This window comes from Actinia tenebrosa, unplaced genomic scaffold, assembly GCF_029948245.1.
Source record: "Actinia tenebrosa isolate PJP-AT-01 unplaced genomic scaffold, QUT_ActTen_1.0 PGA_scaffold12__29_contigs__length_12842862, whole genome shotgun sequence".
NCBI classification, from domain to species: Eukaryota; Metazoa; Cnidaria; class Anthozoa; order Actiniaria; family Actiniidae; genus Actinia; species Actinia tenebrosa.
This window is the reverse complement of record NW_028292572.1, coordinates 4,418,633-4,444,740: the sequence shown is the minus strand read 5'-3', so window position 1 is coordinate 4,444,740 and position 26,108 is coordinate 4,418,633. Positions and strand designations below refer to the sequence as shown.

The following is a 26,108-nucleotide window of genomic DNA, read 5'->3' as shown; positions in this document are numbered from 1 at the left end:
CAGACATAAAAAACTGATGTCTATTTGTTAAATAGAGCTTGAAATATAAAATTCAAAAATCGAACCCATGAGGTTACTGGTGCAAAGCTCTCGCTACCTGAGCTATCAACAAAGCCACAGTCAATTTATTAAATATTGTTTAAGAGTGGTCCCTGATGTCCAATGTAGGTAGCAAGCCTTGAAAAACCGGGGGGCAATAAGTCACGCAACATGTTATCACAAAGAAAACTGGGGAGACAGATGCCCCCTTCCTCTGTGAGGGCTTCAGCTGTGTCCACCATGTTTCAGAGCATTATCAATATCTAAGTGATGTGTCTAAATATGTCTTTTTCAAAGAAGGTTATAAGGAAAATGCATGGCTTTCTTCCTTTTCTTCCTTTTCTTATGCCCACGTACCCTTCCATTGTTAAGCTCAGGTACTACCCAGATAATGCTCTCCTGAGTACATATTCCATTAGCCTAGAATTGAATTAAATTAATACTCACACACAAACAAAAGAATCAGTTTGAATAAAATTCAAAGGTATGGTCTTTTAATTTGTTCTTCCTTTTATTTATTAATAATACTATATGTATAATTGTACATTAGTGTGATTTTACTTCATCTTTGAAAAAAATAGTAAATATAGTAATTTTATACATCATTGCATTGTTTGCTTTTTCCTGAGTGTTTGCTTTTTCCTGTTTTAATCACTTAAAGCTGTATTAAGCAACTTTGTTTCACAGCCAAGTAAAATCAATCTATCTTAGTTTTATTCTGGAGGTAAGTGGGTGCTTAGAACTGATTAGGAATTAAGTCTGCACCAATAGTGAGACATTCAAGTGCTGGTGTATGACTTGATAGCTCTCTGCTGGACTCATTACCAACCATGGCACTGAAGGGTCAAATACAAATCCTAACTCTGGACCATAAAATGAATTCCAGCATCAAGCAAAATATTCAAATTATTTTTAAAGAGAAAACAATTATTTTGTATTCTTAAATCGAAACTTTTTTAAAACATAGATCTTTGCTAATGGTGATACAGTCATGTGCTTATTCTCCTCGCCCCATGTAAGGGAATCCGGACTTATGGTGGATTCCGGATTCCAAGAGCTGGATTCTGGATTCCGAGACTCTGGATTACGGATTCCAAGGGTCTGGATTCCGGATTCCAAAACTTTTGTATTGCGGATTCAGGATTCCATATCGTTAATTTTCAGTTACTTTCTCTGAAAATTATATTTGATATACTTGCCAGTATAAGTAGAATCGTTAATCAATTAAATCAGCATCCGATGACAGACATTCTTGGTGGACATATTACACAGTGGGGGAGGGGCTACATCAGTTCAGTCTAGGTTGTGGCGATAGCATTTGAGTGAATACCTTGAATTTCAAAGTAGCGGATTCTGGATTCCAAAAGGGTGGATTCCCGATTCCATTATGAACTGGATTCCAGATTCCAATGCATGGATTCCGGAATCCAGAGTGCTGGATTCCGGATTCCAAAGCCTAAAATTTCGTGGATTCCGGATTCCCTTACATGGGGCGATTCTCCCATCAATTCTCTTGGTCTTAATTGATGATGTCATTGCTTTGTGCTTTGTAAATGGTAATGGTAATGTGAGTACTTTAAAGCATTAACATAATCCAAATCATGATGCTGAAGCCAAGTATTTTAAAGGTACAATGTATCCCTGTCCAATGGAAATAAATATCAAGTAAACATTTTTCTCAATGGAGATTGATAATCTTGGCATTGCAGTGAGGTCTAGCACCAACCCCTTCCCAGAAAGATATGGTTATTTTCTCGTACTGTCTAATTGGTTGCACCCAAAGATATCAAACTGAAAGACAATTTTCCTCAGTCATTCCATTGAACTTTCTCTTCAACTTCAACAAAATTTAACATTATTCATTTTGTACCTTTTAGAGCACAGAGACTGAAATTCAAGACTTTAAACCCCCTTTAAGAAAAGTAAAGCTATGGGTCCAGCTATTTATAAGTTAGGTACTAGTTCCATTCCATTGTAACATGATGCTGGGTGTATTTGACGATTCCCAGGAAAAAACACCAAATATCTTGAAAAAATTGCTATTTTTCACCACACACTACTATAGAAAAAGTGGATGAATTTGTCTTAATGTCAGTTTTTTTCTACAAGTTGGACACCTGCTTTGTGTCTTGATGGCATTTTTAATGCATTTATCACAAAAGACATGGCCACAAGTTGTTGAACTCAATTGTCTTTTTCTCTTGATCTGTGGATGGAATGAGAAAGATAATGTTCCACATATTAATTAGAGCATAATAACAAGCAGCGCCTAGGTAGCAAGGAAAATTTGTTGTACAGAATTTGTGTAATTTAAAAAAAAACATTCTTAGCTGCAGCTATTATAAGTTTTTAGCACAATGTTCAAGAAATCAATAATGAAGGACATTTTGGTTTTTGCAAGTCTACAGCATACAGACTGTAAAGTGTTCAAAAGTCTACAGTGTACATGTAAATACATGTATCAAATATGACTTACTAAGTGGACATCATCCAGACATATTGGGCATGTTATACTTTTATCAAACTGTTCTTTCTCCTTATTTCTCTTGCTCTCCCCACAACTTGTGGATCCATTATAACTAGAGATTATATAAAGGGACAGAATTAAATAGGCTGGTAGTATGGATTCAGGGGGCATTGGACATGGGAAACAAATTATGTAAAAAAAAACAAAAGTGTGAGGTTAGGAAGATTCACTAAATTTTTCACATCTAAGAGATGCACATTGCTTTACATCTATCTATTGCTGTTTGTCTCCCAATTCTTAAATAAATATAAAAATAGCAAATATAAATCCAATAAAAAGTATGTTATGACAAAATATTTTTTGATTCTAAAGCCCCCTATATTTACGAGAATAACAGCTGTAATTAGTACGTTCCAACAAGGTTATCTTAAAAATGTCAATCTATACCTTCAAAACATTGAAATAATAACATCTTTTTTGTTTAAAATTAAAATATTATTCCTATTTGTTATGCTACTTTATATTTTGATATGACAACGTTCTCACAATTAGGTGTATGTCATCAAAAAAATTAATATTCATGTAGCTAAATTATAATAATTAAGCCCTCCCTTTCAAGTTGTTTCCTGAAAATGTAAAATGTTCCATAATAGTTTAGAAATAATTTATCATTTGCCATTAGCTAAAGGGAATGAAGAGCTTTTAAGTTCTGACATATCTTTGGGTCCTAATGCTCACACACAGAAACACCAAAATAAGCCAAAAAATGTTCTCAATAATTTACATGTAACTTACCACCTGAAACAATTATGGGAACTTTGCAAAACCAATCATGTCACAAAGAAAACTGCATTTTCGTTTTGGACTCAAGTTTTTTTGGTTTTTTTTTTTCATTTTTTCACATTGCACTTTAAAGCTCTTTAATCGTAAAGTCATGTGGTTACCTGTTATTATTTACACTATGTTCCCCAGCAAGGTTTTCTACGCTGATATCATCATCAGCATCACATATATGGTTTTCTTCTGCTGTACTATGTTCTTGGTTGGAACTACATGATGGTGTTACTTGGAATCTGCAAGATGGTCTTGACTCAATCACAGATCTCCTTTGATAAATTTTATTGACACTCTGACCACAAAGAAACAAAACAAAATCTATTAATATTATACTGTTGTAGTAATATTAAGAGTTCAATTATCGTAGTATTTGAGATCAAGAAATCAATGTAATTAATTGTCAACCCAGTAAAAATCAAGTATGTTTTACAGGGTTGGGCAGTTTTTGAATAACTTTGAAAGGGTCACAGCACAAACATGGTTGTGTCACTACGTGGCATATGCCAGACAAATCACAGTGCACAAGGATTTACTCTTCAACCAATCAAATTAAGCTAAAATATGGCATGAACACAGTGCGGACAGTGTCACGCCAAGGTCGTGGCTCTGCCAGACCAATCACATTCCACAAGAAAAAATCAGCCATTCCATGGCAAAGGACACATTAGGACCAAACATTTTACATACAGCCTTTGTTCACAAAACTTTAGTATAGTTTACTTATAAATGCAAATATATTGATATATTATTTTATTCTTACCACTATTATTGGACTAGAATCACTCTGTTCCACTGATTCTCTTGTCAAGTCTACAAAGTTACTTCTAGTTGGGGAATTTGGTTCCAATGTTAAATCAACTATATCTGAAGAATCTTGAAGGCAAAAAAATACATTGAAATATATAGTAATAATAATATAGAAATATTGTAAAGTAATATGCAATATGTACAGAATACAGCTTATTTAGTTTCTATTTACTGTGTGTACAAAATGTTTATATTGTTAAAATTGTGCATTCTTTACTTTACTGTTGGCATTTGTGATTACATGTATTTAAACACTGATACGAGGCTAACCCTGTGTAAATAAATCTGTAATCGAGGAACAAAAGTAATTTGGAACTCGAAGCTGGTCTATTTAATCTAATTTTCAGTAACATATCATTTATTTCATAAAGTAGTTATTTTCCTTTGTCTCTTTTAAAGTAGTTTTCATGTTTACAGTGTATTTGTATGGAAAAGAATAAGCAAAAAATAAGATTTAATGCAAAATTTAATGTGGGATCCCTGATTTTTCATGTGATTGCACATGAAATGAATATCAGCAAAAGTAAACAGCATCTGAGTTTTTTATATGTTTTAAAGTGATTAAAAAAATCGCTAATTATTGTTTTATTTCTCTTATTGTTCATTCGAATCATGCAAATGTTTGTCGAACAACGCTATAGAATATAACATTGACCCTCATGATTGTCCAAACACATTATAGATTGTCAATGATTATGCTAATAGCACTAATGAATTTTCACTTTTGGGTAAATGATTGTCCATAAATTCTATTGTTTGTCATTTGGTGTTATTGAAGTTAAATTTCGCGCAGAAGAAAATACAATCCGCATGAATGTACAAACACGCTATTGATTGTCCATTGATGTCCATGAATGTACACGCATATTCAGTTGTCGTTATTGAAAGTTGATCCTGCGCTAATGATGTTACTTGTGGTGTTGATGAAAGTAGATTACACATTATTGATACAACTATTGGCACAAATGAATGTACATTTTCTGTTAATGAACAGCAAAAGGTGTAGTATTCTTTATAACAAACATGTCTTTATAAATATAGAATATTAATGAAGAGGTTTTTATCAGGTAAGGTCCATACAAGTGATGTATATGGTCAATATAATTGGATCAGAGGCACACAAATTATTTGCGAGTTTTTTTAATGTATTTAACAATACCTCTTGGAAGTGCTGGGGAACTCAAATCTATTACTTCATGCACTTCTGAAGTTGGAAATCTTTCACCTAACAAATTGTCATCAGAACCATTATCTGAATCAAGAAGATCCCTGTCTGAAGTGAGACTGTTAGAAGAATCTGTTAAACCACCACTAAATGAATGATAGTTTTCAGTTGAACTTGAGCTTGATGGACTTTGTACTGGTGGAATATTCAGCAGAGGCAACTCTAGGCTGTTATAATCATCAAATATTGCATTTGAATCTGGTATAAATCTTGCTCTTTTTGGCTGTCCAAAAGAAAAAACATAAAAAGCATTTTAATCAATTATAACATGCCATGAAAGGCTTGAAATAGTGGCCTGCCAAAGGCCAAATGCCAGCCAAAATTAAGGGTTTGGAAGGCAAAAAAAAAAAAAAATTATGAAGTGCCTAAGGGATATTAAAATTGCAGGCGAAATTTACATATCATCCTTCAATGTTTCTTTATCTGGTGATTTTTCCTTTCTACAAAATTCGTTTCACCAGTCAAAAAAAAAAAAAACAGTGGCAGGCCAAATGTTTTTCCTATTTCGAGCCCTGCCATGCCATGCATGCAGCCATATTGGAAAACAGAGCTGTGTCAAATTTTACATGTACACAGTATTCACACATATTGTAATAATGAAGGAAAGCTAAGTAAGAATACCAAAAACTAGGATGATGATGCCATGTCAGTAATCTTTTCATAGTTAGTAAGAATTAATGGACTATATTGTTTAGGCCTGCTAGATAGATTACCATGTCCTTTGCAATCAAACATGGCTCTCAACAAGTGATCAAAATGTAAGCCCCTTACATTAACATATATAATTTATGTACTTTATCTTCCAAACAAACAAACAAGTTTATCAAACTCTCAAACAACCTCTGACCTGAAGTAATTCACAATGTAGAGAATGACACTTGGAATATTTAGCATTGGCTCTCGTGGAGGGAAGGAAACTGGACAATTTGAAAAGAAACTCACTCACATTGATATAATGATATTTCCAGGAATATCAAACCCAATTGATAAGGAGGTAAGGAGGTGAGTGTACTACAACTACACCATACACCCTTTATCTCCTAAATCAGTTACAACACGTAATGCAAAGTCCAGGAATATCAAACCCGGCCAATGCCAAGGATGTGAGGAGTTGAGTGCACTACAACTATAATAAAGCAAGTCTTCTCACTATTAATAGATAAAATCTGTGCATAATAAAATAAAATCATAGTATTACTCGTGTTGCACTATCCAGTTGATTTTCATTAGCCAAAGAATCCATGAAATCAGTAAGATGAGCAATGCTATTGCTAGATGATTGATTGTCCATATTATTTGTGGAATTATCTGGTAAGTCCTCCTCGTCTTGTAAGCCTTCATGTTTAGCCTCTGTTGTGTTGTTACTTGTGTTGTTCTCCATGGATGGTTCAGGTTTTAATTCATACTGTCTTTGCTCTTCTTCTTCTTCGGAGTGTATTAGTGCTGAATGTTTTCTTTTCTGCTGTTTCTTTAGTGTAAAAAAAAAACACAAACTTTCAGCCTAAACTGTAAATACAGCTATTTTTTGTTATGATAAGGGGATATACTGTAGTAGTCATTTCTGTGAGAGAAATTATGGCTACATTCAATATTGGAAAACATGAATATCCGTGGAGAGATGGATTGCAGAACAAACAAAACAGACTTTTAACAAATGTAGTAGAACTATAGAGTTGAAGGTGAAAAATTCTGAGTCATTTTAGCTGAGTCATTTAATTGCGCGCCATGTTTCGTCATTTCAAGTATGTTTGTCAGCTTTATAAGAAAGGCCAATGATTGACCCTCGCCTCTGTAAGAAAAAATCTTATAAATATAGATTATTATCAAACATTTATATTATGTAAGGAAAGATTATTAAGTTTTATAATCGATAGAAGTGAAGCTCGACGTTAGTACAAGAATGATCAAAATAGTCCATAGAAATACTGAAGCTATACATTGAAAGGGAACTCACCCTAGGCATCACACGGATATATGGTTGAGGAACTAAGCTTAATGAACTTCATCCACTATTGAAAAGATAATCTTATCAATAAATGACTTGCTTGGAGTTGAGAAATACGAGGACCTGGTTTCCATTTTACTCTTGGCCTCTTCTGTTACATTATGCGACCACGATCGCAACAATAGCAAACTTCATCCATCTAGTCATGCGTTATAGTCATTTCACAGGAAGCCCAATAGCCAAAGAAAAGGGGAGGACAACTTTTTGGGGGGAGAGGGAGGGGAATTACTTTTTCAGTGCCGTTTGGGAAAGGGCTCTAATTTTTGAACAGACCTATCCCCAGTCAATTAAGGGTTTGCATGATTTCAGTCAGTACATAGTTTCCACATGCATCTGGAAAAAATGGTATTTATTCACGGCTTTATCACACTGATATCGCCCCGAAAAGTATGAAAATAACATATAAAAACGTTTATAGCTGGTATTCCATTGATTGTTACATAAAGTTTGTATTTCAATTCCGAAATTTGAAATCTTGAGACCGAGTCATTGAACAAATTATGAATTAACATTGTGGTCAGGCGGATAAGTGCAAAATTTCCAAAAATCGTTCACTTTGTGAAGAAAGCACCAAATTTGGTACAGTTTTTAAAAAAGCTTATGGTGTCCTTAAAAGATCCTATGGAGGCATCGCTAAAAAGGGCATAGGGTATTTACAAGGGGACTTTGCATGAAAACGAGGCAAAAATCCAAAATCCATGTTCCCTTTAATTAAAAAGGTACCAAATTTGGTACAGTTAGAGCTTTTGTCGTCCTAAACACATTCAGATGTAGAATCAGTGCTAAACCTATTATAGGGCATTTAGAGGGTAAATTTCAAAAATCTATGTGAACTTCGCTAAAAAAAAAAAATACCAAATTTGGCACAGTTAGAGCATATGGTCTCTTAATGACATTCAGATATAGAGGCATTGCTTAAAACCGCATATAGGGTATTTAGTGTGACTTTAACACGGAAACGAGGCAACAATAACAAATCCAGGATAAGACCAGCTATACTTGTTGACACGGTTTACTCTTTTGGTTCTTGGCTGAGCAAATCCCACTTTGCAGACTTCGGTCGTGGCAGACAAGTCATCATTACCAAAGGCGACCAAGTGTTATGTAGCCCCTCGTCCTTTGACACATTGGGTTTGGATCCATGTAATCACGAGGAAGCCGACACTAGAATTATCGTTCATGTTGCAGATGCTTTTCAAGCAGGGTAATCAACAGCCTTCCAATTACATCGAAATATGGGTTTTATTTGGCACAGGCACAAATTTCAGGTCATTTGCCGTTCATGATATTGAAAACTCCCTAAGTCCTGACAAATTAAGATCTTTACCTGTATTAATTTTATGCCCTAGCAGGATGCGACACAGGATAGCCAAGAAGACGGCATGGGCAACCTGGATGTTGCATGATGAAGTAACTGCCGCTTTCCTTGAATGCTCAAGGAGCCCAGATGGTAAAAGTGATGAGTGTTTGAAGAAGATAAAGCGGTTTGTCGTTCTAATGTATGACTGTGCCAGTGCAAAGTAACTCATAAATGAGGCACGTAAACAGCTCTTTGCCCAAAAAGGAAGATCCCTCCTACACAGGCAGCTCTTATACAACATATTAAAAGGGTGGTATTCCAAGGAAGACATTGCTGGATACAAGCAGTTTACCTTCTCATGACATTGCCTTGTCCCAGTGACTGGGGATGGAAGTAATCTCCTGTTGGATGGACACCTCTGTAGACAACCCTTCCTGATATCTCAAAATCATGCGATGCTCTCATTCGATGTGACTGTATAAAAAAGGATGCAGATCTCGGTGTTCCTGTGTCAAAGCAGCAGTGAAATGTACAGCACTTTGTGTGTGTGGAGGAGAATGTTCGACAGAATAATTGGATTAATAAATATATCAATCAATCCTCCGTTCTTATGACATATTGATTCAAAATTTTCATGGGTCTGTCATCAGGAAGATCCTGATTCTGGTCCTCAGGGAAACTACTGATGGAACACTGATCTTCAGGGATACTATTGATAGAACACTGATCTTCAGGGAAACTATTGATAGAACACCAGGGGCGGATCCAGGATTTGTTCAAAGGGGGGGTCGTAGTATTGATTGAGGTTCCTTGTTTGGCGGGGAAATTTCCCACCAAGGATACTTGTTTGGCGGGAAAGTAGCAAAGGGTTCCCAAATGAAAAGTTTTACGAAACTTCTCCGATGGTGTTCGTTGCCACTCGAGCTGGCGAATTTACGAGTGACTTGTCAGGCTTAATTATATGCTAATCCTTTGCTAATCCCTGCTATTGTTCTTCAACTTTAGTACCGAACAATAGGGCATTTCTTGATACGGGAAGTAGGTCTTATGATAATGATTATTTGCTGCAGGCGAGCATGGTTGTTTCAGGTTCCACACACGGCGTATAGAAAAAAGGCTAGTGAAATGTGTTCGGCACCCCTGTTTTAATAAAACTCGCGATGCTGTTGGTGTTGTCATGAAAATAATAATGATAATAAATCACGATGGCTCTGATAGGGGGGGGTTGTAACCCCCAAAACCCACCCCTAGATCCGCCACTGAACACTGATCTTCAGGGAAACTACTCAAGTGATGGAACACTGATCTTCAGGGAAACTACTGATGGAACACTGATCTTCAGGGAAACTACTGATGGAACACTGATCTTCACTGGGGAAACTACTGATGGAACACTGATCTTCACTGGGGAAACTACTGATGGAACACTGATCTTCAGGGAAACTACTGATGGAACACTGATCTTCAGGGAAACTACTGATGGAACACTGATCTTCACTGGGGAAACTACTGATGGAACACTGATCTTCAGGGAAACTACTGATGGAACACTGATCTTCAGGGAAACTACTGATGGAACACTGATCTTCAGGGAAACTACTGATGGAACACTGATGAGGCAATATAAGAGACCTTACTCTCTAAATAAAATTCCATTTTTTTCAAACAAGGTGAATTTAGCCTCGTTTCCTTGTTAAAATCACACTAGATATCCTATATGCGGTTTTAAGCAATGCCTCTATATCTGAATGTCATGAGAAGACCATATGCTCTAACTGTGCCAAATTTGGCACTTTTTTAACAAAGTTCGCATAGATTTTGAAATTTAGCCTCGTTTTCATGCAAAACTCCCTCTAAATGCACTATTATAGGATTTTAGCATTGATTCTACATCTGAATGAACGAAAGTGAACGATTTTTAACATATCCGCCATATTAACCTTTTGCTCACCATGATGGATTAGATTTGTAAGTTGCTATCGGAATGCTTCTTATAATAAAATAAACGGACATCTCATCGCCAAAATTCCCCGATTTTGTATGAAATCTTAAACTAAGGGCAGCTGCGAATCGACTTCAAGCTGCAACAGACTGGGTTATTAATAGAATTAACATCTAGAAATGATCTAAATTAAATTGAATTAATCTACTTGCCCTTTGACTATAGGTTGCCTTCCAGAATAATGCCAGAATAGCATTACAGGTAATGGATATTTGTTAACTAAAATGTTTCGAACGTTAAGGGCCCAATTTAGATTAAAGTGAATAGTGAAAATAAAATCGGAAAAACTATAATTTTTTTACTTCGAGGTCAAGATAATGACCTCCGTAATACAAAAGAGTAAAACAATTGATAAAAAAATGCATTAGAAATTTTTTCTCGCGCGCGCCCTTGTTTTCCTATATAAAAATTAATCCCCCATCGTAGGGATCATTTTGCTGAAGTTTTTTTGTGGAGTTCGAGGTTTACAAGACAGTGATATCGTGGTTGAAAGTTTGTTTTGTTTTCAAAGATGGTGACTTGACTTTCCTTCCTTGTCAGAGTATTTATACATAAGAGCGACATCAGATACTTTAGGCGCGCGCAAAAAAATGTTCTATTACATTTTGTATCGATTTTTTTTACTCTTTTGTGTTACGGAGGACATTATCTTGATTTCAAATTTTTAAAAATAATTAATAATTTAATTTTTCCGATTTTATTTACCTTATTCACTTAAATTTAAATTGGGCTTCTTGTGGTCTTACACACAAGTTGAAGGTACGCTAACTCTTTTTTTTTCGACCGCTAGTTACAAGCATGCTCACAAGTATTACGTTACACAGACAAGGAAGTATCTCCTTCAGACGACGGTTTCAAAACATAATGAAACATTTTACGCACAGTGAGCTTAGTTTGTGCCATCTATAGCTATTTATAAAATATTCGAGTAATAACGCGCACGCTGATTGACTGGCTACCGTGCTTATAATAGAGGACAAAGACAAGCTCGCTCAAAGTTGTCCAAAAATACTTTATAAAAGCAACATAAAACGGCTTCTTAATATGTCTCTGAATCGTGATATTAACACTCTGGGAGATTTAGGCCACTCGAAAAGCAAGAGCAACACTCGGCTACTCCTCGTGTTCCTAAGCTTGCTTCTCTCGTGCTCTACATCTCTCAGCGTGTTTATATCACAGTACCGAGACACCCGCGCACGTTTTATATACTCCTTAAATGTAAATCGGTTACTTACTTGCATGCTCTAGGTAGTGTGATGTTTTGTCTACATTCCAAATAGCTTGAAATATTTTGATTTCTTGTAGAACGAGGCCAACTCTGGAGAATGCAGAAACTTTCATTCATGATTTTATCAAAACGTAGCCCTTCAAGACAACTCCACTATGAGTCACTACTAATAAACTAAGGCGAAGAAAAATTGTATGGTATAGACCTCACGCACAAACCAGTGAAAAACCTTTCTGTGTAACCTTACGAGGAGAAATATTAAATGGCGAAAGATAATGACATTTTTAACAGACAACCGCTTCCAATATTTTGATTTCTGGTAGAGCGAGGTCAACGTACTCTGGAGAGATCAGAAACTTTAATTCATGATTTTATAAAAACGGTAGCTGTTCAAGATCAGTGAGGCGAAGGAAAATTCTATACTATACATCTCATGCACAAACCAGTGGAAAACCTTTCTGTCCAATCTTTGATCAAATCAAAACATTTAAATCGCGAACGCTAATGGCCTTTTTTAGGTAGCAATTCATCATTTTCTTCTATCATTTTGGCCAAGTTCTAATCGTTAACCTTTTCTTAATAATACGGCCCTCAGCTCAGATTATGGCCCCGTTCACACGTATCCGGAAATTTGTGTATCCGCAAATTTTTTTTTGCGGATACGGGTTGCGTCCACACGTGTCCGGAAACTTTTGTATCCGTATCCGGAAATTTTCGAAAACGCTGACGTAAACACGGTTTTGCGCATGCTCAATAAGAAAAACTATCCGTCAAAGGGATTAGGCACTAGCGTACATCAGGCCGGATCAAGAAATTTTCGGATATGTGTGGACGGTGCCTATAAGTACTAGAGACAGTTCCACACTCTTACCCATGTGGGACTCATTAATCTATCTTTGCGCACGAACCTTGACTAGTGGCACTTCCAGACTCTCACACATGTGGGACTCATTAATCAATATTTACGCATGTACCGTTACTAGTATAGTGACAGATGCAGACTCTTACACATTTGTGACTCATTAATCAATCTTCGCGAATGAGACAGTTCCAAAATATTACCCATGTGGGACTCAATAATCAAATTTTGCGCATGAACCTCTACTAGAGACAGTTACAGAATATTACCCATGTGGGAATCAATAATAAATCTTTGCGCATGAATCTCTACTAGAGACAGATCCAGAGCGCGCCTTACACATTTGGGACTCAATAACCTACCTTTGCGCATAACAGCAAACAGATTAGACGAATGCAATGCATATTTTACTTCCCTAATTTTTACACAATTACACGGTGTAATATCACGGTGTATAATTTATCTTTTCATCATTACTGTCTCATATTCATGATTGCTTTTGGAAATAAAACTTTCTGGTTGTCGATCAACGTTTACCACGTTTCGACATCATTAAGTATAATATGCTTATGCTACTAGGGAAGTGCGATAGTGCAGAACATACACAATATACTTAATGGTTAATGTTACACATCATACATAACAGGTCTATTTTACTATGATGCACTTTCTTTTCAGTTTTACTAAACGCATCCCACATGGAAAGGAGTGAGAATGCGTTCAAAACCATCAGCGTCACAACCGAGTTTTTTTGGGTTGCTGGTCATAGCAAATAAGGCAATCATCTATGGTCTAGTAACGATGAAAAGGTAAATTATACACCGTGAGAAGATGAAAAAACTGACGTTTCGGACGCTAGTCCTTCTTCTTTTACTCCGACGAAGGACTAGCGTCCGAAACGCCAGTACGTTTTTTCATCTTTTCACGGTGTATAATTTGCCTTTTCATCGATCATTACTGTTTCATTAGAAACGCCGACGCAGCTCATACTAGTTTTTAGCTAGGTATATCTTCTTACATCTATGGTGTAGAGACCGACTAACCTATCCCTTACGCTTCGGCCGCGCTTCCTGATCAGTTTGTAAATCGGGGTGTCGGGGCCGAAATCTCCGGCGCAGCCGTAAATGCTTCGCGCTGCCATACGACGGTCCAGCACTGTCTGTGACAATAGCGAGAACACGTCCAATAAAAATAAAAACATGAAAACCGTCATAAAGAAACGGAAAAACAAAGGTAATCTGTTGCTGAAACACTTGTCAAAGCCGATTTGGGTAGACAGGAATAGGTTACTTTATGGCGGATTATAAGTGGAAAAAGCTTTTAAATGGTCTATATCTATTCGAGTGTCTTTTAAAAAACACAGGGTTGGATAACTGGGTCACCCATCCAAGTACTAATCTCACCTAAACGTCCTTGACTCAGTGTCTTGAAAGCCCAAGTTTTTTCCACTGGGCAGAGGGATTGGCTGTAGATATGGTTTTGGGGCCGGCTAGTCTCTCCCCTGATGCTTCGGCTAGAACACTATCCTGCGTAATCCGTACACCCAAGGGCAGAGGGACTTAATCGTCGTCAGATCCGAAATCGATACGACGACCCAGCGGATGTCTCGGGGCATGGCATGATGGCACTCTATTTTTTTCCTTCCTTCTGTATTTTGGAATTACCGATGTAATTAAAGTGTTTGTTGGTGGATGTGGGTTCGATTCCCACCGTATTAACAGTACTTTTTTCTTTTTCTTCTTCGTTTCGTCTGGCCTTATTTATTTATTTATTTATTTATTATCTTATACAAACGACTCTTAATAATTCACGAAAATAAGAAGTACTTTTTTTTCTTTAGAAAGGATGCCAATTTTTTTGCTAACATTCAGCATTAACAGTTTTAATTGTTAAAAGCGCGCGATATCTTCTTCTGCGAAAGTCGAGCGGTGCTATCCTGGTTTAAAACTGTCTAGATCTGGGAGCAGTTAAGTTAGGAGAGCTTTTATTAAACGTGGATTCTCAGTCCGTCAGTCCGTCCTTCCGTACGCCATTGTACACTGACACACCACAGAATTCCTGTTCCCGTTTGATTTCAAAGCAAAGCTACTCGTAAATGCACAACAACAACAAAAAAATCCACATCCATTAAAAGGACCTTTTTCATAATTTGAAAGTTTTGGTTGTTGCAAAAAAAAAAAAAAAAAAAAATTACAATTATAATTTATTATTTTATATTGCGGTTTTTAACATAAAGACCTGTTTCCAAAAGACTTTTTCATTCTTCCTGATGGATGTTTTAGAAAGACACCTTCATTAGAGCGAAGCAAATAGCGCGAATTTGACGGCATGTCCTAGAACCTAGACTGGACTCTGGACTGGACTCTGGACTGGACTCTGGACTGGACTCTGGACTGGACTCTGTGCTTTCTATCTTGGAATAGACTCCCTGTTTGACATGAAAATTATACATCTTTTCATCATTCATTCTCTTCAGTACCTATACACATTTGAGATTATATCATTTATTTTCGGCAATGTTCTTTGTGTGTGTGCGTGTGGAAGCGAAAATCGAAAGTGACATGGCTGGGAATTTTAAGTTGTCAATCCTGACTGTTTGCTGTTTATTCATTGCTTTTTGCAGCAGTTACTTTTAGGCCCCGTCCACACGTATCCGGAAATTTTTGTATCCGCAAATTATTTTTTGTTTGCGTCCACGCGCAGCGTATTCGTATCCGTTTTCGTAAAATTTGCGGATACGGACACAAAAATTTGCGAACACGTGTGGACGCAACCCGTATCCGTAAGAAAAGATTTGCGGATACAAAAGTTTGCGGATACGTGTCCGGAAATTTTTGTATCCGTATCCGGAAATTTTCGAAAACGCGGTCCTAGAGTGGAAATTTTCGAATACGCTACGAATACGGATACGTGTGGACGGTCATATCCGCAAATTTTCGAATACGCAGACGTAAACACGATTTTGCGCATGCTCAATAAGAAAAACTATCCGGACTAGGCACTAGTGTGCATCATGGCGGATCAAGAAATTTCCGGATACATGAGGACAGTGAGAACGATTCAAAAACGATTCGAATATGCTGCGAAAATAAATTTGCAAATTTTTTTTACGGATACGGGTTGCGTCCACACGTGTCCGCAAATTTTTGTGTCCGTATCCGCAAATTTTACGAAAACGGATACGTGTGGACGGTCTAAACGATTCGAATACGCTGCGTGTGGACGCAAACGTTTTTGTATCCGCAAAAAATAATTTGCGGATACAAAGGTTTACGGATACGTGTGGACGGGGCCTAATAAGGACGACTTTATCAAAGATACACTTATTTCAATAAAGTTAGTCACCAAAAACCTAGAAAGCTAAGATCACTGAGCATCATGGGAAACTTTTCATATCAAAAAAGCATATATATACAAAGCTTTTTTAATACAAACTGCAGCTCGATGATACTCAAAAGAGGCGAGACTGTAATCGGTAAAAGATTCGCAAGTCCATGAACAGTTATTAAGCGGTTGAGCGTGTAAAATGAATCTACCCATAATCCTTGTCGGCCTCAGCTTTATAGCTTTTCAGGTGACTAACTTTATTGAAATAAGTGTATCCAAATTTAGATGAAGACTTAGAGCCTCATCAAGGCCTGTCTCACATACGATCACCGACGACCCACGAAATCTTATTGACTAGCAATCCTGTCTTTAAAATGTAGCGCCTTTATTGGGAATGACTGCACATGATAGTGACGTATAAACCTCAATTGCGCATGACAGGTACATACGAACTGCTATCAATGTATAAAAATCCATGTTCGTGACGTGTATGGTGACTCCAGTTGAACCAAAATCTTATAAATTGTTCATGAGTTTTTGAAGCAATTTAAAAAACTCGTAGATCGTGTTTTATCACGTCTAAAACCACTCGGCTACGCCTTGTTGTTTTATACCTGATAAAACACTCCTACTCGTTTTTTTAAATACTACATACTACACATGTGTCTTTATATAAAATCACTTGAATACTAACAAAGAAGACTTTATCGGGTATAAAGGTCCATGCACGTGACGTATATGGTGGCTCCAATTGGACCATAAGCTTACGAATTATTAATGAGTGTTTTAAAGTGTATTTAAAACCTAATATGCTTCAGTAGCTGAACTATGTATTGGTTTATTTAAAATTATTTTTACAGCCTTATTCTGTAAGGTTCGTAAATAGCTCATTAAAACTTCACTATTTTTATCTCCCCAAACTGAATGTCTCCATAATCGGACAATGGCTCAACTAGACTGTTACATAACATTATACGTGCAGAAGAAGGTAATAAATTTTTAACTCGTTTTATCCAACCTATTCTCTGGTTGACTTTTTTGACTAAATAATCGACATGGTTATGCCATGTCAAGGTTTGATTGAGTATTACTCCTAGTATTTAAATGTATCTGTTCTATCTAGTGTATACTCATTTATATGGATATCAACAGTTCCAATATTGTTCAGTTTTCTTGCACTTCCAAAGACCATAAATTTGCACTTTGAAGTGTTGATAGTCAGTAGATTCCTGTTGAACCAATGTGCTCAATTAAGTAACAAAAAAACAAAAAGAAATAAAGGAACACCTAGAAAATATCAGCATATATGAAATAGATTAAAAAAATATATTTAGGCACTGCCTAAAAGCGGAGCTCCCGATACGGAAGTCACAGGGAGAACAATTTGAATGAAACTGAAAGGTGAAAATAAGATCGGGGAAAAAATCTTCAATTATTTTTTATTCGAGATGAAGATAATTTCTCCCATAATAAAAACCATGCAGTGAAATCGAATCGAAATGCAGTACATTGTTTTTTGTTTTTGTTTTTGCTTTTTGTTTTTGGTTTTTTTTTTTTTGTTTTGTTTTTGTTTTTTTTTTTTGCGCGAGTATACTCTCCCACTTAGGAATTTTGTACACAACTCACCACCATCCCCAGAGGCTAGTTTTGTTTGATTTTGGAAGATTTTCTTCCACAAAAGTTTCAAAGGTCGACAGTTTTAGGCTTTGAATCTCTTTTACTTAAAGAAAAACGAAAGTTAACTACAGATAATCCAATACAATATCAAGTTTAGTGAAATGCCAAAGATTGTCATCTTTAGCGGTGTTCGACCGCAGTCTTTAGTCTTCAAATCAGCCAAATCAGTTCGAGGAGAACATGAAGGAGTAGCGATATACAGATAATTCAAGTCTACGCCTCGCAAAAACCTCGTAAGATAAAATAAATATTTAGATAAAAACGCATCAACGTCTTGTACAACTATCGTATACAACACGCTCGCGTCTGTCGTAGGCGAGTTGTAGGCTTGATTTACACGCTACGACTCGAGTTGTAGGATGGCGCGAGCGTGTTGTACAAGATAGTTGTAGGCGAAAATCGTACCGTCTAAACCGCCCTTTAAAGGACAACTGACCCTCCAAAATGACCCATTTTTAAGAGGAACTACATCATTTGAGAAGTCCAAAAATCCAGTTTTTAAAGGGGATAGAGCTTCCATTTTTCTAAAACAATTTTTTGAAAACATCGCATATATCGCTCTGGTGGCCGCCATCTTGCGCTTTTATCGCGGGCTCAGAAAAATAGCGTAATGACGTCACAACGTCACAAGAGTTCAAGCTTCCAGTTGTTTGCCTGACTTCTTCCTCAGTTTCTTATACGTTTTACTCAATATTTTGCGAAAAAATACAACTTGGTCATCAAATTAAAGGCATGTCAGAATCTAATTCTTCTTCCGAAGGCTCGGACAGCTCGGGAGACGATTTCGCTCAAGAATTTTTCGGAATGGACGACGAATTTGGTTTACGGCCATATCAGTTTGAACCAGAGATAGAAATCTCCTCAGATGAAGAGTTCAGAGAAGGATCTGACAGTGACATTATTGAAGACGATGAACAAGAGAACAATCGACTTACAAATTCAGATTGGTAAGTCGTACTTCTGTCTTATCACAAAACTGAACTACATATCCATTTTATATAAAATCGTATCTTGCCACTCGTGTTCTTGCAATCTGTTCTTTAGATATTGGTATGCATGAATCCAGTTTGCAACCAAAAGCAATACCAACTTTCACAATTTTAATTAAAAACATGTTTAAAAACATCGCTTGATAGTCAATAAGTTATATACTGCAGGATATAGATACAGGGATATAGTTGTGTCACAAGTTGTGTATGTATATTCTCACTTGGGACAATCGTTGATAATGTTCAAAGATACTAAGAATTGTTTTATTTCTGTTAAATAGGTGTACCTGTGGTAGCTGCCAAATTATGGATTCAATATCTGAATGCATTTGTTGCCAAGAAATCGAAAAAGTGGTTGCAACATGCCAGTCTGTTGTTGAAGATGGAGATGCTGATGAACCACCACCATGCATTACTCAACATCCTGGATTCTTACCTGTTTGTGCCAATAAGTATGTTCTTCGAACCGCATGGGCTCAGTACAAACAGCAGTACAGTAATGCGTATGAAGGCCCAGAGCACAAGCAGTACAGACACATTGCATATAGGCAACTAGCAAGATGGTGCTGGGGAGTTCTTGGAAAGGAAGTTCAGGTTGTTCTGCCCTCTTGTTCTGTCATGTGCATCAGAGCACACTTCCCTCCCCCTGGACTAGAGGAGGACTTTGAATTTGAAGGTTTTCACTATGCAGATGATTAGCTTGGCCTAAAGTTACATGGAGTTATTATATACATTTTATTTATTCCTTACTTCATTTCATATACACAGAGTGGATTTTTTTCTATCAGGATTTCTGAATTGATAAATTGAAAAGGAAAACATGGAAAGGCTGAGACCAAAATGTATAAGAGTAGTCATGAATTTATTTTTAGATGAAGTACATATAGAAAGTTGTTTATATAAATGTTTTGTAGGTTTTGCATATTTTATTATTTAAAAACAACTACACCTAGACAAAATATCCAGCTGAATAGAGAACCTAGTGTACAAAGCACTAGTGGACAAAATCATGAGCTAACCAAGCAAATTTTGCAGTTATACTAGACATGGATAACCAATATTTCCTGGGCACCAATTTGTCTGAAAACAAGGCTAGTCAGTATTGTTTATAAAGAATTTGCCTTGAAGTAGCATGCTATAATGGATTCAAAAATTGTGCTAAATGAAAAAAATATTCTCTTGGTGATAGAATCCCACCCCATCTTAGAATCTCGGTACTGACTAGTCTCATTGTCAGACAAATTGGCACTAGGAAATCTTGGCATCCAGGCTTGTCAGCCATTTATGGTTCATATTTTTTTTTCCCAGGCAAATAGGCCCTTTGCAGCTCAGTAATCATGCACTGATTAATTCACTGAGCAAATGAATGAACATCTTGATTCCCATGAGTGAAAGCGAAAGTCACTATTCAGCTGGAATTTTTTCTATACTACATTCATACTGGGAGAGACCCCATATATAATGGAGCGTAGATAGTTAAAGAAAAGACCTCTTTTAAGATTTCATTTAAAAGTCAATTCGTTTCCTAAGTGGTAATGATATTTTAATAAAATTTTCATCTGAACATCTAAAAACTGCAAACTTATCTACCACTTTAATCAGGTCCCCTTCACATTAATTACATATTTTGTTTATAGCAGTTTTACTTGGGTCTGTCATGTACCTTCCCATTTGTAGAAGCATTGTAATTATTACCAGTAATGAACACAGCTGTTCAAAGATGAGGGGGATTGGGACGACAGGCTTACTTGACAGTTCTTTCAAAACAGCTATTCACTAGAGTACAATCACTAAAAGAGTGCCAATGATGCTTTGCATTATTTTCTACTAAATAGTGTTAATTAAAAATAGGAAATGGTTAGAATTAGCATCACTTAACACTACACATTTTAGTGTTTGTAGTCTCTACTACATTCCATTTAAATTAATTACCTAGAAAATCTTGACCGGTGTCGTTCAATCAATTCCTGTTTGTCTGGGGCAGGAACACTAGCAATGTTTCTTGGTAATTCAACCTCTTCAATTGGGTCAACCCCTGCAGCCTCCATGCCACCCTCACAAATTTCAAGTACTTTCAGTTGTAGCTCAGGGAGGAAAGCATAGCTTTTTCTTTGTAAGACTGGCTTAACAACCCAGCGCTTGTGCATCTTAGGGAAGCACTTGCGATAACGAGCTTCTCCACTCCTTGGGCCTTTTTGAACAATTGCGGGTTAGGGGAGGATGGGCACACTTTTTGAATACCTCTGCATCCTTCCAGGAATGCTTGTTCACGCAATGGTGAACAACAGATTTCCACTTCTCTCTCAAAAGTTGTACATCCCCATTACATGTAGCAGCACACCACCAAAGATGGTTTGAAATGGATTGTATCCAGGGTGCCAGCTCTTGGTTTTTCTTCAATTTTGCTTTCTTGTTCAGCTTTTTTACAATTGACTTGGAAAGATGCCACACATCATACTGGTGTTTGATGTGGCTAAAATCTTTTGCCATAGTGCTGGTGATGGATGTGTGTCTGTCAGTTGTGATACATTTTATACTGACCATGTCTTCTAAAGTGTTCAAACACCTTAGAAACCCCTCTTTCTCCATAGCATTGGAGCTGGTTACTTCAGAGACTTGAACAATGCTGAAGGTGGCAATTTTCCCTGTGCTTGTCTCCATCATAGTATATGTGCCATATTTAGCACTATGGCCAGGACTGTCACTTCGGCCATCACCATTGAGATTTACTATGTCCTTATTTGACAGCTCTTCAATTACAGCAGCCTCCTCTCTCTTCCAAGCATCATTAACAACAGGAAATAGGTAACGTTCCTGATGTCTGTAAAAGACCCTCTCACTCAGAAATTTTAGGCCAAGACAGGATGCAAAGTTTTGAAGTCTGGTAAAAGTATTACCAGTAAATAATAGTGATGAGGAAATCAACAAGTTCCCAATAGCTAAGCGATTTAACATTGGCTGTGAGTACCATGTCAAAGCATGTTTCATACATGTAGTTGTCACAATAAGTAGGCTGCCTTGACATACAAAGTTGACATCAGCGACAGGTGCTCCACAGCTTCTACAAAACTTGAATAACTGCTGCAAACAAGAGTTAAATACCAAATATTTAGGTTCTTTGATATGGTTTTCAAGAGTTTTATTGCAGTCTTTGTTTTCTGGCTCTAATTCACTGTCCGTTGTTGAAACTGTCTCTTGCGATGAAACAATGAAACCATCATCATCGTCACTTAGTGGGAGTCCCTCTTCCTCTGAAAACGAAGACTTTTCTGACTTTTGTGGAGACACTGTTGGCATTGACTTTACTGGTGAGGGGTGATAGCTAGTACTGTAGCTGTGGTCGTGGAAGCTCACACTGAGTATTTCATCTCTACTGATGTTTGGTGAAGGGGAGGGATTGTAAACTGTTGTTGTGTCGGCATCTTTATAGTATCCAGGCTCTGTCTGTGAGTTGATGCAGTGGATGTTACAACATATCTACAACCAAGGCAACACTGAACACCAATCTCCTTACAAAGTGGTTCAGGAGAGAACTCTGGTGTTTCCATACTTGGTGGATCTTCACACGAGGGATTTATTGTGGCACATAGCTGCTCCACATTCTTTGAAAATACAAAAATAAACAATGTTTTCAACAATACTATAAACCATTCTTCGAGGCCTACTTTACCTTAAATAATACAAAATAAACATATTAACCAACAATGCTATAAATTATTCTTCCGTGGTCATTTATCCAAGCAAATTTGGAATATTACGGCAACATTGTTATGGTTTACGAATAAATATCAAATGTAAACTAAACACGTGCAAATAACCATTTTGAAAATTTCAAGTATCGATCAAATATTACTAGCTATACTTATGATTTTAAGCAACATTTCATCTATGAAAGCATAAATAGCTAATGATTGATGACTCGCTTCGGTATGCATTAATAAGTCTTTTTCATGAGTGATTATTTCGAAAAACAATGTAAACTATGTTATGTATAAATGACATGTTATCTCACCTCTTCGTTTTGTTTGCGTTTGAGCCGGTTCTCTGATGTAGTTCTTCTTTTAGCTGGCTTGCAAAAATTGAATACTGACGGAACAGCATCGCTCTTTAATCTCCTCTTCCTTTTTATCCCGGTTAACTGCTCCATCAGATCCACTTCAAAGCATGAATCCTCGAAGTGATCGCTGCAAACGTAGCAGTTCTTCAAAGGCGGCAGGTTCTCTCTCTTTATCCGCGCTATCCATGCCTTCTGAAGAGCTATTTTGTTAGGAATTTTGTGGTAGCTAACAGACTCAGTTTTGGAAGAATGGTTGGTGCATTCTGGCACACAACAATGGACCATCTGGATTAAGAAACTTACTCTAACTTAGACTATTAAAAGATCGACTAGCACTCGAAATATACAAACTCAACAAGTTTGGAATGCAAGCTTCACGTTGTGACGTCACGGCATTAATGCGGTAATTTATTGCGGGCTCAAATATGGCGCTCTTCTATTGCTATTTTTCGCGAATTGATTATTTCTTTTCGGCGACATAGAGGCTGTATCAGAGTTCAAAGTTGAATTTATGTGATCTATGTACGTTGTAGTTTTATATGAAAAACGGCAATTTTTGGGGTCAGTTGTCCTTTAAAGCACCTACAGTAATCCCCGTTGAAGAGGTAACAACGCCTAAAAAGGGACCTCAACCTGAGGACGAACGTGAGCAGAGAGCCCTTTGCTTGATAACTCGGCAAGTCCAAGAAAAAGGTGTTATGTTATTTTATAAAGATATGGATAAGAATACAGTAGAACCTCATGTAGCGCTACCCTCGAGGAATTGTCTTGTGGTCGTTAAATAAAGGTTGATTAATTGATAGCATTGGGAGCCGGAGAACAACTTTTTCCGTATGGGACTCCCCCACTGGGCAAAACAAAAGGCTACGGTTTTAACGCGACAGTCAGTAAAATCCATATATCATCATATTTATGTTACTGTATGACAGGTATCAAATCACTTCATCTAAGCAATATTTTGGCGGCAATTTCGCGCGGTTTGGCACAGGGAACCCTGCTACATTTTTTTGCTTCTTTTAGAAAAGTAACTTCGCTCTTTGTGGGTTTCCTGTGTTGTGATCGGTTTCCTATAACATAAGAAGTAATCAGATCTGCGCTGTGATCAGCCTGTAACCTCATAGCCGATTAAATTCAAATCAACAACAGCTGGTAACGCACTCTCTAGTAAACACTCATTCTTTTGACTGCTTACTAGAAAGTGCGTTCACACCACAGGCAACCCATAAGAAGCAAAACACCAACAAAAAACACCCACAAAGAGCAAAGTTACTTTTCTAAAAGAAGCAAAAAATGTATAAAGCCGGGTTCCCTGTGGGTTTGGATCACTTTTGCTTCTGCTGAATAAGCCTGAAGCGAGATGACGTTTTATCCCCGTCTCTAGAGCATAATCCTTTTCCCATTGCTTTTATTGTTCTTTAATTATGACTATTGTCCTGTATTCTCTAAGGAATCGAAAATTTTAATATGAAAGAATTTTAAAAAGGCGAAGGCGAAGTGAATATCGGGGAATAATAACCGAAGCGAAGTTGAGGTTATTATTCCCGAAATTCACTGAGCCTGAGGTGAATAATTGTTTTAGTATAAATACACAGGTGATTCTTTCAAAAAAAGGAAGAAAAGAAGATAAAAGACAAATTTGAAACAACAAAGCGGCTGGCCGCCATATTGGATTATCGCTGGAGGTGATTATCGCGTAATAATCTGAGTTTCTTGCAATCAGCGCGCGAGATGTTCAATAATCACCTGTGTTTTTACACTAATATGGCATAGAGTCGGGGGTAAAACGTCATCTCGCTTCAGGCTTATTAATTTATCAGTGTCAGTAATACATGAGTACATTTTGACACAGTTTGCATCAAGAAATATATAAATATAGGTGTAGCTATACAACTATAATACAGCGGGTATAGATCGCAAGTAAGTTCCAATTCGATTAAATAAAATAACGGGGTTCTTCTATAGCGCATTTTACATGGTCTCAATGCGCTTCACAATCATAACCAGTGGAGGACTTTACGGGCTGCGTATTTAGGCGCTAGTAGCAGCCCTGCAGCTTACAATCATGAGTGATTTGGTAGTAAGTTAGTATTAGTTAGCCTTCAGATTGGGAAAGGCTGTTGAACCGGGAGACAATCCCCTACTCTTATACGAATAATTCAACAGGATATTTTATGTCCCCCATTTTACTGTAGGTTAGGAAGGGTTGGGAGACAGGGCCTACGGATTTAAGTCCTTGTCCGAGAAGACTTGAAGGTCTAACCATTTGCAGATTTTGATTACAATGGCAGCACTTTCTCCTCAGTTATTTTAAGACCCTGAGTGTTGGTTCGGCCGAGGCTTGAACCACGACCTCCCGCACAACAGACCGACGCTCTTACCAACTGAGCTAGCCGGGTGGAGGTAAACTAACCAAGACCTTTGTCCTGAGTCTGAATATCCAAGCATTGTCGGTTCCATAAATTCTACTCCTAAAGCGAGACCAGGAAAATAAGGTAATTTACATATTCTATAATCTAATATACATCATGAATTACCGAACTTAAGACTTAGACACTGTATTCAGTTCGCAATCAAATAGATTTCACTAGTTTCATATTGTGTATTATAATTTTAAATATTCATTTTAAACCAGCAATATATTTATAGGATTTAGTGTCATATAATCGTGTTACCGTAGAGTGCAAACAATATAACCGTGAAACTTTAGCAATGCTAAATAGCACAATTTCATTCAAATTCCATTGTTTTCTATTGTTTAATTAACACTATTTTGTACTATTTAGTAATTAGTGTTTCACGGATTAATTATTTGCACTCTATACGTGTGGGCGGCTGAAAGCGAAACGGTTCATGAACGATGACCATTTACGTGTGGACGGACAGGATTTGTCATGTTACAAAGTGATTATGCGTGATGATGATGGTGATGATGATGATGATGATGGTATTGTTAGTGGTGATGATGGTGATGATGATGGTGATGGTGATGGTGATGAGATGATGATAGTGGTGGTGATAGTGGTGATGTTGATGGTGGTGATGAAATGATGATGGTCATGATGACGATTGTCGAGATGGCGATGGCGATGGCGATGGCGATGGCGATGGCGGTGATAACAAATGTTACATGATAATGATGAAAACGGCTGCCGAAAAAGTCGTCTTTACATTCTTTCATGCGTTCGAACCCGTTGTTCTGCGCTACTGCTGTACTTGCGGTGCGACGAGTTTTTTTCCCCTATAATGATAACTGTAATCATGACGATAATGAATAAAGTAATACAAAAAG

At 37.1% G+C, this 26,108-nt stretch overlaps 3 protein-coding genes across 4 annotated transcripts; 1 reads left to right on the top strand and 2 right to left on the bottom strand.

Moving 5' to 3' along the window:
- Positions 1-511: 511 nt before the first annotated feature.
- LOC116304763 (uncharacterized) lies at positions 512-7,473 on the bottom strand. The gene is made up of 7 exons (XM_031714541.2): positions 7,330-7,473; positions 6,574-6,843; positions 5,310-5,598; positions 4,104-4,216; positions 3,451-3,635; positions 2,516-2,618; positions 512-2,245 (listed from the first exon to the last, which is right to left on the bottom strand). Exons 1-7 carry the CDS (start codon positions 7,336-7,338, stop codon positions 2,099-2,101), a joined length of 1,116 nt encoding a protein of 371 aa, XP_031570401.1. The 5' UTR covers positions 7,339-7,473; the 3' UTR covers positions 512-2,098.
- A 10,745-nt stretch (positions 7,474-18,218) lies between these two features.
- On the top strand, positions 18,219-20,336 carry LOC148912029 (uncharacterized). Its single transcript, XM_089028541.1, has 2 exons — positions 18,219-18,720; positions 19,044-20,336. Exons 1-2 carry the CDS (start codon positions 18,506-18,508, stop codon positions 19,459-19,461), a joined length of 633 nt encoding a protein of 210 aa, XP_088884667.1. The 5' UTR covers positions 18,219-18,505; the 3' UTR covers positions 19,462-20,336.
- Positions 20,284-23,346, bottom strand: LOC148912028 (THAP domain-containing protein 2-like). 2 transcript variants are annotated; one of them, XM_089028531.1, is made up of 2 exons: positions 22,775-23,346; positions 20,284-22,364 (listed from the first exon to the last, which is right to left on the bottom strand). In XM_089028531.1, exons 1-2 carry the CDS (start codon positions 23,102-23,104, stop codon positions 22,113-22,115), a joined length of 582 nt encoding a protein of 193 aa, XP_088884657.1. In that variant the 5' UTR covers positions 23,105-23,346; the 3' UTR covers positions 20,284-22,112. The 2 variants fall into 2 exon arrangements, with proteins under 2 accessions (XP_088884657.1, XP_088884656.1); XM_089028530.1 differs by having other exon boundaries at positions 22,775-23,342.
- Between the last annotated feature and the right edge of the window lie 2,762 nt (positions 23,347-26,108).